Source organism: Ahaetulla prasina, chromosome 11 (assembly GCF_028640845.1).
Source record: "Ahaetulla prasina isolate Xishuangbanna chromosome 11, ASM2864084v1, whole genome shotgun sequence".
NCBI classification, from domain to species: domain Eukaryota; kingdom Metazoa; phylum Chordata; class Lepidosauria; order Squamata; family Colubridae; genus Ahaetulla; species Ahaetulla prasina.
In genome coordinates, this window is record NC_080549.1 from 4991010 (window position 1) to 5007110 (window position 16101).

Consider the following 16101-nt stretch of genomic DNA (forward strand, 5'->3'; position numbering starts at 1 on the left):
GATATATAGATATATGGATAGATAGATAGATAGATAGATAGATAGATAGATAGATAGATAGATAGATGAGAGAGAGAGAGAGAGAAATGATAGAGACAGAGAAAGAGAGAGATGATATATATATATAGAGAGAGAAAGAGAGAAATAGATAGAGATAGATAGATAGATAGATAGATAGATAGATAGATAGATAGATAGATAGATACACAGAGAGAGAGAGAAATGATAGAGAGAGAGAGAGAGACAGAGAGATGATATATAGATAGATATGGATAGATAGATAGAGATGATAGATAGATGATAGATAGATAAAGAGAGAGAGAGAAATGATAGAGACAGAGAAAGAGAGAGAGATGATATATATATATATAGAGAGAGAGAAATAGATGATAGATAGAAAAATAGATAGATAGATAGATAGATAGATAGATAGATAGATAGATAGATAGATAGATAGATAGATAGATAGATAGATGATAGATATCTTTTGCTTTCTTGCACCTCCCCCCACAAAAAAGAGAATAAATTAATACAGATCTTGCAAACAGCAAGTCTGGAGGATGTCCAATTTGACAATATATTTTCAAGCTGCCCAGTTAGGTCATATGATTCCATGCATTATGGAAAACTGGCTGCTTTAGAATTCGCCTTTGGGATACATATTTTTTTTTAAATCTAAATGCTTCTTTTTCAGCTTGACTTTTGCCTTTTTTTTTTTTTTAAACCATAATTGCAGGAAGCATGGCTCCCGACAAACCCTATAAAAAAATGTTAAAGGGGTCCCTGCAGATTTTATTCTGCTAGTCGTAGCCGATTTTCAGGGTCGGTGCTCCTCTCCGTTTCAAGGCCATTGAAACCAGTGCTCTCCCAAGACATTTCCCGTGGTCACATGACCACCATGACGTCACGGAGCGCTGTGACCTTCCCACCGAAGTGGTACCTATTTATCTACTTGCATTTGCGTGCTTTCGAACGGTTAGGATGGCAGGAGCTGGAGCAAGGAATGGGAGCTCACTCCTGTGACATGGCGGTGGGGTCTCAAACCCGGGCCGGTCCCCTTTCCATCGACAAGCTCATTTCTTCCCTGCTGAATATCGCGCCAACCCTTCCAATTCCTAATCCACAGCCAATATCCCCTCTGCCCACAACATCCATACGTAGAGCAAGCGGCCTCATACTTACGTCTCTTCGTCGGGACAGAGTCATCCAGTGCATCTGCTAAATCGAAGCCCGAGTCATCGGCGTACCCTGAGGACCAAAACAGACAAACCAACCTATTAGTCAAGTTCTCCTAAAAGAAGCTGTTCAATACCTACCCAACGGGGCGTTTTCCATAAACGTTACCATAATGAGAATGCCAACAGAAGCCGCGCCTCGACTTAGGACCGCCGTTGAGCGCAAAACTTCTGCTGTTAAGCGAGACAGTTGTAAAGTAAGTTTTTGCCTCTTTTCTTACAACCTTTCCGGCCACCGTTGCTAAGTGAATCACGGCAGTTCTTAAGTTAGGAAAAACAGGGTGCAAAGCGAATCTGCCCCCAGCCCCTCCAGTTGACTTTGCTGGTCTGAAGGTCGCAAAAGGGACTACGACCGACATAATTGTGAGTTTGTTGCCAAGCGTCTGGATTTTGTGGGGAAGCCGCAATGCTCGTAAGTCCAGTTGCCTCTTCTAAAAACGCACCTTTGAGACAACTATGACCTGGATGACTGAGAATCTCCATAGACATCAAATCTAATGTAGCTCAAACAACCTGACTAGGTGGCTCAGTGGCTAAGACGCTGAGCTTGTCGATCAGAAAGGTCGGCAGTTCGGCGGTTCGAATCCCTAGTACAGGCCTCCTCCGTGAGCAGAGGGTTGGACTAAATGACCTCCAAGGTCCCTTCCAACTCTCTGATTGACCCATCTTCAAATTTAAACCCACCAGACCTGCCCGTATTCGCAGGCAATTTTTCATACACGTTGCCAAGCAGTTCTTGAAAATGACTGCACACTTTTGTTTTCAAGGTAAAGCGAAATCAATTATAATTCTTTTTCCGTGCTACTGTTACTTCCTTATTCTTAATTTTTTTTTTTAAGGATCTCAGATCTATAATCACCAGGCAAGATTATTGGCTTCGTGTTCCTTAATGGCAGATAGTACTATGACACGATTGATTTTGTATTTACGAGTTTAAATCCGTGCCATAGAGACAGCCTAGAAACAGTAAATAAACCCAGCAACTTCTTGAGATAGGGCTGTGATTAAAAAGTGCTTTTAAAAAAATGTAATTAGGCTACCCCGTCTATGGAGATTCTCCAAAGTCATCCAGGTCGTGGTTGTCCCAAAAGTGTGTTTTCAAGAGGCAACTGGACTTTCTGGTTTTTCTTTGAAGAGGTTTCGCTTCACATCCAAGAGGCTTCTTCAGTTCTGACTGGATGGTGGGGAAATCCTCTTGGGGTAGGAGTGGGGAAAGACCTTAGGGCTACTCTAGAGAACATCCAGCCTGGTAATTCTACATCACCCTCCTTGGGGTTAGTTTAGCAGTCCTGAAATGGTGTATCTGAAGGTAGAAGATGCTAAGAAGATTCCAAGGTGTCTACAACAGGGGTCTCCAACCTTGGCAACTGTAAGACTTGTGGACTTCAACTCCCAGAATTCCTCAGTCACCAAAGCTGAGGAATTCTGAGAGTTGAAGTCCACAAGTCTTAACGTGGCCAAAGTTGGAGACCCCGGGTCTAGAAAGCCTATCTTGCACCTCTTGGGGATCAACTCTATCATCCAGCGTTTCCCAACCTCAGCAACTTTAGGATATTTGGACCAGGGGTCTCCAACCTTTTCAACTTTAAGACTTGTGGACTTCAACTCCCAGAATCCCTCAGCCAGCAAAGCTGACAAGGTTGGAGACCCCTGATTTGGACTTCAACTCCCTGAATTCCCCAGACAAAATATTGCCATGGCCTCATTACACCTGGAAGGAATCAAGTTGGGTTTGCTTTAACCATGGTTGGTTGCACAAAGAACAAATACAAAGCACAGCACACCGAACTATAACTACAGTCATAATTTTTTGGGATGATAACAACATATCCATAAAAGTCAGGCAAGATAAAACGATGACTTAGCACAGGTGGGCACCCAAGCACCTTGTCTTGTACAAAACAGAGTGGTTCTTCATACCATTTGCTGGCCAACGGAAGTTGGAGGAAGATGGGCATCCTTGGGGGCACCCTATAAGCATCTCCTAATGCCTGTTTGGCTGTGTCCAACTAGATCCCGTCTCTCATTATAGCTGCAGGACCTGATCAAGATCCCATATCCCCATTTCATTACCAGCAAGAGCAAGAAAAGCAAAGAGAGATCCTGGATCTTCTATCCTAGATGCCCAGAAGAAGTTATGTCACTCCTAATGTCATGATGTCATCACAGAAACAATGACGTGATGGAATTTGCAAGGAGGAGGAGGAGGACAAGAAGAAAAGAAGGAATAGAAAATGAGGACAAGAAGAAAAGAAGGAGTAGAAAATGAGGAGGACAAGAAGAAAAGGAGAAGAGGAGGAGGAGGGCAAGAAGAAAAGAAGGAGAAGAAAAGGAGGAGGAGGAGGAGAAAAGGAGGAGGACAAGAAGAAAAGAAAAAGGAGGAGAAAAGGAGGAGGACAAGAAGAAAAAAAGGAGAAGAAAAGGAGGAGGAGGAAGGAGGACAAGAAAAGGAGGAGGAAAAAAGGAGGAGAAGGAAGAGGAGGAGGACAAGAAGAAAAGAAGGAGAAGAAAAGGAGGAGGAGGAGGAGAAAAGAGGAGGACAAGAAGAAAAGAAAAAGAAGGAGAAAAGGAGGAGGACAAGAAGAAAAAAAGGAGAAGAAAAGGAGGAGGAGGAAGGAGGACAAGAAAAGGAGGAGGAAAAAAGGAGGAGAAGGAAGAGGAAGAGGACAAGAAGAAAAGAAGGAGGAGAAAAGGAGGATGAGGTCTTTCACTCTGCTTCTAAAGGATGCTTATGACCAAGCACAGGTCAAAAAATATTTCCGATAAGTTTAATTACGTTTAAAGGAACTCAAAGGGACAGAGTCTAAATGGCACAAAATCAGTTGTTTATTTAGGTTTATGACCGATACCCATTGTCAATTATCTCTACTTTTGTTTTTCTAAATCAATCCTCCAACCAACCCAGCGAGTCACAAACCTTGGATCAAAAGGTTACCTTCACGTGCCAATTTAAAAACCCTCCCCCAGGTAAAAATCAACTCTTCCACAGCCACACACCCCTTTCCCTAAGGCACCCCAGTATAGCAGGGGAGGCTACCAAACCATCCGTCTGAGCCCCCCAAAGCTAACCCAATTCCCCCAAACGTTCAATCCATGCTCAATTCCTCCCAAGATCAAAGCAACTCGGGCAAATTACTCCCAAAATGCCAAGCAGCCTTACCCAAATGCACTCAAGTTTTAATTAAATGTAAATTGGGAGTCTAATTTAAGTTTTTATCCTACTTTCCCCTGTTCCTTTGTAGCATCCGGGGCCCCAAGTCAGGCCGGTCAAAAGCGTGAATGTGACCTCTACTGCAGAAAACAAACAACACATCCTAATTTTATTTTAACACTATAACGAGAGAGAGGGGGGGGGAGAGGGAGAGAGACACGGAGGGAGGGAGATACAGAGTGTTTTCCCATATAATGGGAAATTTAGGAGGAATTTACTGACAAATTACTTGCTTACAATGTAGTCAAACAAAGTATCGTTTTGAAGAAAGTATGTTTTTTCATTAGGGTTTCCCCCACCCCAACCTCACTATGTTTGAGAATGAGGAGTTATAGAGCTCTTATCTAGAAGTCCACTTGCAAAGATGTTCCCAAATAATAATTCAACATGTTAGAAATGCAAAAAAACTCAGGGAACATATTAGCATCTATGGTGGACGTGTCCGGCAGCAAAAAAAAAAAAATTCTGGGCAAATATTTAAAAATGGCTAGAGAAAATAACAGAACAACCAGTTGAAAGCAAACCAGAAACATTTTTATTAGGAATCTTTACAAGAACATACACCAAAGAAATAAAATATATTGATTTTACACATTGTAACAGCTGCACGAATAACATAGGCACGAAGTTGGAAACAGGAACAGATGCCAACAGATGAAAAAGTGATAGGGAAAATTTTAGAGTGTGCCGAAATGGACAAGTTAACAAAAGAAATGAAAGAGAAAGAAGAGACAGATTATTATATAATCTGGAATAAATTGTATGAATGGCTTGAGTCTAGAAATAAAGGAAAAAAATAAAGGGGAGAAATTAGAATGTACAGAATGTATTAGAAATGTACAGTATGTAAATAATAAATATATAAGAATCTAGAAAAGTAAAGCTATTAGTATTAGATAATTTAATGTAAAGAAAGAAAAGGGGACAAGAAACAAAATAAAATAACAAATGTGATATGGGGGGGAAAGGTATAAAAGCGAAAGAAGACCACTAAGAAATGCTGTTTAGAAATAGGAAATATTTATATATTATATGTTGTGTGTTTGTCAGATTGTGTATCACATTAAAACAATTTAAAAAAAGAAAAAAAATAGAAGTCAACTTGCATCTCAGGAAGAAACAAAGGAGGAAGTCAAAACAAGCCATAAATGCCCTTCGTCCACAGGCTATTTTCATCTGAATAGTTGCCTTGTTTTATGGATCACTCGGCATAGCACCAAGAGACCCACTGAGGACTACCTGTAGCTAACTGAGGGCCGTTGGACCAGAGGTGGCCATCACGAGGTATGTTCTCATCCATCGTTTTGTCTCTTCTGTGTAGTTTTGTTGGTTTTAAAAAAAGGCTCATTGTTGTCTTCTCCACTCAGTATGACTTGATGCCACAGGAGAAGAGCAGACAGAGCTGGGAAGCGGAGTTAAACGGGTCATCAGCCTAGAGTTGTTACGTTGCCACAAATGGTCCACGTCCTCTTGAATTCCATTGACGACTCTTCTTCTTCTTCTTCTTCTTCTTCTTCTTCTTCTTCTTCTTCTTCTTCTTCTTCTTCTTCTTCTTCCTCTTCCTCTTCCTCTTCCTCCTCTTCTTTTTCTTCTTCATAGAATAGAATTTTTTATTGGCCAAGTGTGATTGGACACACAAGGAATTTGTCTTGGTGCATATGCTCTCAGTGTACATAAAAAAAGATCAAGAATTCTAAGATATAACACTTAATGATAGTCATAGGGTTCTTCTTCTTCTTCTTCCTCCTCCTCCTCCTCCTCCTCCTCCTCCTCCTCCTCCTCCTCCTCCTCCTCCTCCTCCTCCTCTTCTTCTTCTTCCATATCCATCATCAGACATTGGTGATCATGTTGGCCATCCTATTTATATCAACAGCCACGTGAAAAAGTGCTGCTGAGTTTTGGCCAAACTGGTCCCTTACATTTTGAAGCCATGATGTTCTTCTTCTGCCTGAACCTCGTCTGCCTTCAATCTTTCCTTGGAGGATTAAGTGAAGGATGCCGTGTTTTTCCAAGTGTTGCATCCCAGGTCCAAAATATTCCAACTTTTGCTTTTTTATGGTTTTGATGATTTCCCTTGTCTTCCCCAGGCGGCTTATCCGCTCCTCCTTTCTGATTATATCAACCCAACTTATACGTAACAGCCGCCTGTAAATTCCACATTTCAAATGCTTCTAGTGTCTTCAAGTGGCTTTCTGTCAGAGAACCAACTCTCCACTCTGTAGAGCAGGATAGAAAAGATGTAACATCTGACCAGCATCTGTTTTTTTCAATCTTAGGCTTATATCGTGACTGCAGAAGACCTTTTCCGTTTTGAAGCAGGCTGTTCGAACTTTCTCTATCCTTGTCTTTACTTCAGTGGTCATGTTCCAGCTTTCATGGAAATTAGAACCAAGGGACGTGATCCTTTCAACTTGTTCTAGTGGTATTCCTTCCAAAGTTACTGACTCTTAGCTGGGGCCAATTTAGTACTGAACTTTAGCTGAGTAGACTCTTGTGCTTAAGCCTGAACAACACCAGGGCCTCTGGTGGCTCAGACTGCTAAGACAGTCTGTTATTAACACAGCTGCTTGCAATTACTGCAAGTTCTAGCCCCACCAGGCCCAAGGTTGACTCAGCCTTCCATCTTTTATAAGGTAGGTAAAATGAGGACCCAGATTGTTGGGGGCAATAAAGTTGACTTTATCTAATATACAAATGGATGAAGACTATTGCTTGACATAGTGTAAGCCGCCCTGAGTCTTCGGAGAAGGGCGGGATATAAATTCAAATAACAAAAAAAAACCAGGGTGGATAAAAATTGATGATTTAAAAAAAAAATTAAAAAATGGATTTTAAAAAATTTAAATTGGATTTTTTTAATCAGATTTTTTAAAATTTAAATCAGATTTTTTTAAAAAAATTATGAAATAATTTTTTTAAAATGGTTTTTTTATTTTTTATTATTATTAAAATTTTAATTTTTAAAAAAATTAAATTGGATTTTTTTTATTTAAATCAGATTTTTTTTATTTTTATCCAATTTATTTTAATAAAATGCTTCTGGAGTAAGCATCTACCTCAAGATCGTTTTCTATTTAAGACACATTAATAATTTAATTTATTCAGCATGAAATGGAGCTTAGTTATGTACATTCGAGGCCGCATATTCTGCAATATTTTACATTTTTTTGTAAACTCGTTCAATGGATCCAGGCTCTGCAAGCTAAAGAGGAAACCTTCATTTTGTTTGCAAATAATCGTATTAAAGATTCTAACTACCAGTCCTTACATTGAAAGAGCGCCTGTCATTTCAGACCAATCATGGCAGCGCCTGTTAGCGGGCCTCCACTCACCTGCTACCTGCCACGTCCCTCCCATTGCCGCATCCCTGCCACATCACCAGCCGTCCCATTGAAGCGAACGGGACTCTTGGTGAATCAACAGCAGATCAGAGGAAGAACCTCTGCGGGACAAAGACGACAGGTGCTCTTTAAAAATTACGATTTAGATCGAGTCGATTTAAATCAAGCCTTTTTTTTTTTTTTACTAGCGATCTAAATAAGGGGTCTCCAACCGTGGCAACTTTAAGACTGTGGCAACTTCAACGCCCAGAGTTCCAAAGCTGAAGTTGAAGTCCACAAGTCTTAAAGTTGCCAAGGTTGGAGACCCCTGATCTAAATCACGATTGAAATCAAATCCACCCTGCTCAACAACCTCTCTTCCAAATTGCCACTTAACATACGGTCCTGATCTGTTGCGCCCGACGATGCCTTCGCCGCTCGAGTGATCTTCTACCCGCAGCATCCCTCTAGAACAGCGGTTCTCAACCTATAGGTCGCGACCCCGTTGGGGATCGAATGACAATTTTCCAGGGGTCGCCTAAGACCATCGGAAATATGGGAAGTATACTTGCGAGTCGAAGAATCGCGCTCCGATGGTTGACTCCACAAGCCAGCTCCAGGCTCTTCAAATCGCTAGCCGAATTCAGCTTCAGGCATGATCAATTAAAAAAGAGAGAAATCTTTGCTCTGATGTCTCCCTCTCAAGCCAGCTGCAATCACTCCCAATCACTAGCCTAATCTGGCTTCAGGCGCCATAAACTTAATAGGGGAGGAGTCTCCGCTTTAATGCCTCCATCCTCAAGGCAATCACAAGCAGTTCAGATCGCTAGCCAATAAGGCTTCAGGCGCGATAAATTCAAAACAAAAATAATTTTACGGTTGGGGTCGCCACATCGTGGGGAATTGTATTAAAGGGGTCGCAGCACTATAAAGGTTGAGAACCACTGCTCTAGAATCTCTGCTGCCCAATACGGAGAGGCCTGCTTAGTTGACCTGGGCAGATGGGATGACCTCAGCTGACCCTACCGAGAAGATCTTCTCTTGGCCCACAATCCCAGTGTTCTTGGCTCATCCTTCTTAGGAACTAGGGTGAGACAGGACTTGGGAGCAGAATGGAAAAATGCCCTCCGATATGGCTATAAGTACAAATTTAGATTGGAATCAATTTGGCTTCCTGGCCGTGTGGCTAGAAAAGGCTGCCCCCCCCACCCCCACCCGACTGTGAATGGGAGGGCTTAAAGGCTTTAATTCTTAATTAATGAAAACAACTTAACCCTCTGCCCTCTGCTTGAACTGTGATTGGGGAATTAAGTTTAACAATGAAATGGGGCATTACAATTTTGCAGGTAGAGAAGACAAGGGGAGCCTCCCCCCCCCCATCCACTCCCAGCAATATTATCCAATCACCCATCCACCCACCCACTCTTTTTCCCTATAACTGAACTTCTCTCCTGCATAAATAAATAAATATTCTTTTTTCCCGGGTTAAAAGTCTGCAACGTTCACCTGCTTAATTTTTGGAAAACGGTTTTACCGGGCGAACGAATTGGGGTGGACCAAAATAAAAACCACCGAGAGGAAAAAACAACACAAATGGAGAAGATTTAGGTCAAACCCTAAATCTGGATTATGTCCCTTGTCTTTTTTTTTTTTTTTAACCTCAATTAAAAAAACGGACTGTGGAGCGTTTGGGTTTAGTGGAGTTTTGCAAGCGATGATTGAATCAGCCACTCGTTTGTTTAGATTTATCTTATGGCACAAGGTTTTACAGATTTAACAGAGTCGGAAGGGACCTTGTAGGTCATCTAGTCCAACCCCCCCGCCCAAGCAGGAGACCCTACACCCATGATGGCGAATCTATGGCACACGTGCCAAAGGTGACACACAGCACCCTCTCTGTAGGCACGCGAGCCGTTGCTCCAGTTTAGCTACACTGCGCATGCGTGTACGCCTCCCGCTGGCCAGCTGGCCTTTGGGTCTCTGTCGCACATGTGCAGGAGGGCAGGGCACGTGTGAGGACTGCACATGCATGCAAGGGGGTGGGGCACATGCACGGGGGGCACCTCCGCATTGTATTTTGGGGGTTTGGACGCGCTTTGGCCACTCGGTCTGCAAAAGGTTTACATCATTTTTGATAGATGGCAGTCCAGTCTCTCCTTGAAAGCTTCCGGTGATGAAGCTCCCACAACTTCCGAAGGCAACTTCTGTTCCATTGGTGTGATGGTGATCTCTATTTTTCCCACAATCCAGTGCGGTAGGGTAGGATAGGACAGACAATAATGACCGATCCAGAATCAGATCGTCTTCCTATAACTGAAAGGAAATGGGGATTTTCTTGGTTCTTCTCAATGTTGGCGACAATCTTTGGGTCCGCCTTCTGTTACCACATGCCTCCCACCGGCCGGTACGCTCCCATAGAGAGGGTCTTCTCAGGGTGCCGTCAGCCAAACAGTGTCGGCTGGCGACCCCCAGGGGGAGAGCCTTCTCTGTGGGGGCACCTCCGCATTGTATTTTGGGGGTTTGGACGCGCTTTGGCCACTCGGTCTGCAAAAGGTTTACATCATTTTTGATAGATGGCAGTCCAGTCTCTCCTTGAAAGCTTCCGGTGATGAAGCTCCCACAACTTCCGAAGGCAACTTCTGTTCCATTGGTGTGATGTGATCTCTTATTTTTCCCACAATCCAGTGCGGTAGGGTAGGATAGGACGGACAATAATGACCGATCCAGAATCAGATCGTCTTCCTATAACTGAAAGGAAATGGGGATTTCCTTGGTTCTTCTCAATGTTGGCGACAATCTTTGGGACCGCCTTCTGTTACCACATGCCTCCCACCGGCCGGTACGCTCCCATAGAGAGGGTCTTCTCAGGGTGCCGTCAGCCAAACAGTGTCGGCTGGCGACCCCCAGGGGGAGAGCCTTCTCTGTGGGGGCACCTGCCCTCTGGAATGAGCTTCCCCCAGGACTTCGACAACTGCCTGACCTCCGGACCTTTCGCCGCGAGCTGAAGACGTATCTATTCTTCCGAGCAGGACTGACTTAAATAGGGTTTTTAAACATGGATTTTATTGGGGTTTATTTTATATTTTGTATTGTATTTTAAATTTTAGGCCATATTGAATAAGTTTTTTTAAAGAGTGTTTTTATTGTAATATATTGTATTGTTTTATCTGCCTGTTCACCGCCCTGAGTCCTTCGGGAGAAGGGCGGTATAAAAATTAAATTATGATTATGATTATGATTATTCTCAATGTTGGCGAACCTATGAAACAGGTGCTGGAAGTGGCATGCAGAACCATCCCGCGCAGGACGTGTAGCCTTGCTGGCTTTTCTTCCATGTTCCTGTGCACACATGCGCATCCGTCAGCTGGCCTTCATATGCACAGGAGCACTGAAACCCAGAAAAGCAGCATTCCATCGTGCATGCGCGCACCGGCACCTTAACTTCCGGGTTTCTGTCGTGCACATGCACGACGGCCAGCTATTTGTCGGGCGTGCCTCCGTGCCGGAAACCGGAAGTTTGGATGCCGGCACGCGCATGCACGATGGAACGCTGCTCTTTGGGGTGTTGACGCTCCCGCACATGCGTAGTCCAGCAAGGCCACGCGGTCCAGGCGGGATAGTTTTGCGTGCCATTTCCGGCCCGCAGGTGGTGACCTGAAAGGTCAACCATCACTGCCCTATACTGATCTAGCTACTGTGTTGTATAGTATCAGATGAATTCAACAAGTCAATAGATAAAGGTAAAGGTTCCCCTCGCACATATGTGCTAGTTGTTCCTGACTCTAGGGGGCGGTGCTCATCTCTGTTTCAAACCCGAAGAGCCAGCGCTGTCCGAAGATGCCTCCCTGGTTATGTGGCTGGCATGACTCAATGCCAAAGGCGCACGGAACTCTATTGCCTTCTCACCAAAGGTGGTCCCTATTTTTCTACTTGCATTTTTTACATGCTTTCAAACTGCTAGGTTGGCAGAAGCTGGGACAAGGAACGGGAGCTCACCCTGTTACACGGCAGCACTAGGGATTCGAACCGCTGAACTGCTGACCTTTCAATCGACAAGCTCAGCGTCTTAGCCACTAAGCCACCGCGTCAATATATATTTTTTTTTTAAAAAAACTTTGTAAGGCAAACACCAGCCATTCTTCTGCCAAAGATGGCGTTTCCACGATTGGGTGCTAACCACCAAGGAGGCCCTGTTTTCAATCTAAGCATCGAAACCAGATTTCCTTTTGATGTTCACATCGTCCAGGAGACGAGGTGTGCCAAACGCTTCATCAATAGCTCTTGAACATCCTCTGTCCAGTCCCCCCCCCCCAAAAAAAAACAAAAAACGAGAACAACGGAGCTGGATGATGACAGCAGACAAAAAGAGGATTTACAATATCGTTCAATGGACTCATCCAAACGGAATGTGACAGCCGGTTATTGTTTAAGACCTTATAACCTAATCCCTCAAATTGCCTTCATAGCAAATTAGGTGGCCCAGGACTTCGAAAAAGAATTGTGTAATAGTTTTGTTTCCGTTGAACGGTGAGTTTCAAACACACTGTATTTTTTGGGGGGGGGTCTGTTTCCACACTACCTGCAAAGCTGGCTACGGGGTGGGGCTGGGGGGGGGATGACTATTAAAAAAAGCAACACGTTAAAAAAACACAAGCCACTGAAGAATTGTTGGGATAAGACGTAAGAGAATAACGTTTGATGAATTATGAGATCCAATAAAATAGAATAACAGTATTGGAAGGGACCTTGGAGGTCTTCTAGTCCAACCCGCCCCACCTACATCCTGATGGTCAGGGGGCAAGATTAGGCAATTCCTTAGCCATCTGGAATTTGGGGGGGGGGCTATTTCAATTGTTTGCACTATTCTATATACAGTTCAAAAAATACCCCAGATATAAATGACAGGCAAATGAAAGGTGAATTCTTCCCCCTTCTCTTTTTGATCTTGGTCTCCTTCCTTCTTTCCTTCTCTTTTTTCTTTCTTCCTTCTCATTTTCCTTCTCTTCTTTCTTCCTTCCTTCTCTTCTTCCTTTCCTTCTCTTCTTCCTTTCCTTCTCTTCTTCCTTCCTTCCTTCTCTTCTTCCTTCCTTCACTCCTGTATTACCATTGTCCAAAACGTGGGAGAGGCAATACCACCAGAAGCTGAGAAGTCCAATCGACCAATAATCAATCCCTTTTCACTGATCAATCGTTTGTCAATCCAGGCTGTGCAGCGAATACATTTCTTGGTGTGAGCTCTTCCTTTAAACTACTTATTATTTTTTTTTTTTTAAAAAAATATTACCTATGCAGCTCTTCTTTTCATACGGCAATTCCTCCACCTCCCCTTGGATTTTCCAAAATTTTGATTTGATTATTCCCATCCACCCACCCTTGGGATAAGTTATTTCCCTTTTCCTTCTTCCTTAAATCTTCTGCCCCCTCCCCGCTCAGGCATCCCACGTTCTCGCCATCTTTGTCTTCTCCAACCCCCACCCACCCAAAAAATAAAATAAATCCGCCTCCTTCTGTTCTTGCTGTAACCTTGGCCATCCTTTATGGAGGCATGAACCTGGGGGGGCGGGGGGGGGCTCCTTTACGGAAGACCGATTCCGCAGGGCATTTTGCAACCTTCACTTGGGAGGAATGCATTTTCTACCCCTTTGCTTGCACATCGAGAAGGAGCGGCCAACAGACAAGGATAATCGGCCAACAGACAAGGATAATCGGCCAACAGACAAGGATAGTCGAAAGGGGTGTGTGTGTGCGGGGGTGTGACTGGCTAAAATATACTGCAGCTTGCCCCTTTTCCAGGCTGCAATTCTTCCATCCAGGCTACACATGGCTACCGGAAAAGACTGCAGGAGAAACCAGCATTTTCCCTCCCCAAATCTATTCTTCCAACAATGGCCAACCTCTCTGCCTCCATCTCTCTTGCAGCTATTCTATTGGGGGGGGGAGGGGATCTCCCCTTTCCAGAGCCAGAAAAAACACAGGTCCAAAGGGATTGCTCTCTTCCCCCTCCCCCACCAGACGTTAAAGCAAGCACCCCAACCCACAGCAGAGAATTCCCTACAAAATCAGTGCCTTCTCTCTGGAGGAATCTTTCTTCCCTCTCTTTCCCCTCCCCAAGGCTAGGGGGAGACCCGCCCCCCCACCCCCGCCACCCGCCAAGCCCAGGAAGGGGTTCTCTATTGTTCTCCTGGAAGGTTTCATGGGGAGGGGAGGTGGGGGGAGATAGCGCAGGGTCGCCTTTTCTTTGCAAGAGATGGTGAACAGCAGCAAACGGCAACCGTCGTAGGAACCCGCTGGGTTGGTTTTGCAAAAGCTAACCCTCGCGTGTGCGCGAGTGTGTGTGTGTGTGTCTGTGCACGGGGAGCCCTTTTCATTTTCCCAAAGTGAGGGAGGGGGAGAGGAGGGGGGTGGGTGGGATCCCACCGAGGAGACTGCGCTACACCCAGAATCTAGGATACCCGGAGTCGTCTTGGCTACCGCCGGGATTGGAGAAAGGTGGCTGAGCAACCTGGCGGCGGGGGAGGGGGGGCGTCACGCCCTTCCTCCCCTCTTCTCCCTCCCCACCCCCACCTGGGTCTTAACAGGTCCCCCCTCTCTCTCTCCTTCCAGCCCCCCCCTTTTTTCCCCTCCTCTGAATCCAATTTCTCCCCTTTGCAGAGAAGCTGCGGCAATGCGCCATGCCTCGACCCCCCCTCCCCACAATTCAACCCCATCGAGCCACAATGGAGTTAAAAAGCGGGAGGGGTGGGGAAGGTGGAGTGGGGGGGGCACAGGGCCTCGGCCAGCGGGGAAAAGCCGCCTCCCTCCCACCCACACCCACCCATCCATCCACATCCCGCAGGAATCCCTCGCAGGCCGCTGCACCGTTCCCAAGACCCCCCACCCCATTTGCTTTCTTCAAAGGGGGGGGGAGAAGATACTTTCACCGATCTCTTTCTCCTCCCCCACCACATCCCCACCAGGCCTAATGGCAGCTAGCCCCCCTCTCTCCCTCTCTCTCCTGGGGGGGGACGGATGGGGGATCATGCGCAATGCTGCACCAGTCCAACCCAGCCCGGGGATGCCCACCCCACCCACCTGCCCCCCCACCCACCCCAGTCCAGCCACCCACGGGGGCGGGGGGGAGAAGAGAAAAGTCCCCAGGGGGGGCCGCAGGGCAACAAAGGGGAGCGCGGGCGCCCGGTTGCAGCAGTGGGTGCCCCCGGGGGGGGGAGGCTGGCTTACCTCGGCCGCTCAGGGCAACGGCGAGGAGGCAGAGGAGGGCCAGCAGGCGAGGGGGCGTCCCGGCCATCTCGGGCTCTCGTTTCCTTCCCCGGGTGGGTCGTGGGGCGGATAGCGAGCGGGGCGGCGGCGAGTCTCTTCCTCGGCTGGAGAGGGACGGAGGCGGCGGAGGGAGGAGCGCGCCGGCCGGGCACGCGTGGAAGGGGCGGGACGCGGCGTGGGCACCGAACGGGCGGAGTGGAGGGTCGGGGTGGGGTTGGGGGGCCAACCGCGGCTGGGCTGCGCTGCGCTCGGGACCCTCCGTTGCTTGAGAGCTCCGGGCCGGGCCAGCTGGGAAGGGAGGGAGGGGAAAGGAAGGGAGGGGAGGGGGGAGGAGAGGAGAGGATGGGGGGAGGGTCTTGCGACGGCCCCGCCCTCTACCCACCCACCTACCCCACTCTTACTCCTGCCCCCCCCTCTCCCCCCACCGTCTCGCCTTTCGGCCCGAACTGCCTGCCTTGCCCGCTTCTGCAAGGGGCGCCCGCTGGCTTCCCCGCCCGGCCTGGGAAAGGGGGCTTAGCAGAAAAACACAGCTGGATAGGGACCTTGGAGGTCTTCTAGTCCAACCCCCCCCCTGCTCAGGCAGGAGAGCCGACGCCACTTCAGACAAATGCCTATCTAACATTTCCCTAAAAACTTCCAGTGTTGGAGCATTCACAACTTCTGGTGGCAAGTTGTTCCACTGATTAATTGTTCTAAGTGTCAGGAAATTTCTCCTTAGTTCTAAGTTGCTTCTCTCCTTTATTAGTTTCCACCCATTGCTTCTTGTCCTGCCCTCAGGTGCTTTGGAGAATAGCTTGACTCCCTCTTCTTTGGGGCAGCCCCTGAGATATTGGAAGACTGCTATCATGTCTTCCCTAGTCCTTCTTTTCATCAAACTACACACACCGAGTTCCTGCAACCGTTCTTCCTATGTTTTAGCCTACACTGTTATCCTGTCACCACAGCAGGCTTGGCCACGCTCTTGACCCACAAAAGGGGGCGTAGTATCCCCCAGGCTTGGTGTCCTGGCCAAGATGGGAGGGAGGGAAGAAGGAAGGAAGGAAGGAAGGAAGGAAGGAAGGAAGGAAGGAAGGAAGGA

At 46.4% G+C, this 16101-nt stretch overlaps 1 protein-coding gene across 1 annotated transcript in view; it reads right to left on the reverse strand.

The window, feature by feature from the left end:
• CD99L2 (CD99 molecule like 2) overlaps positions 1-15300 on the reverse strand; it is a 38559-nt gene extending 23259 nt beyond the window's left edge. The window contains exons 1-2 of the mRNA XM_058196895.1: positions 14985-15300; positions 1183-1248 (exon numbers count right to left, since the gene is read on the reverse strand). Of these exons, the coding sequence (XP_058052878.1) occupies positions 1183-1248; positions 14985-15051 (133 nt within the window). The 5' untranslated portion in view covers positions 15052-15300. The remainder of the gene's footprint in view (positions 1-1182; positions 1249-14984) is intronic.
• Between the last annotated feature and the right edge of the window lie 801 nt (positions 15301-16101).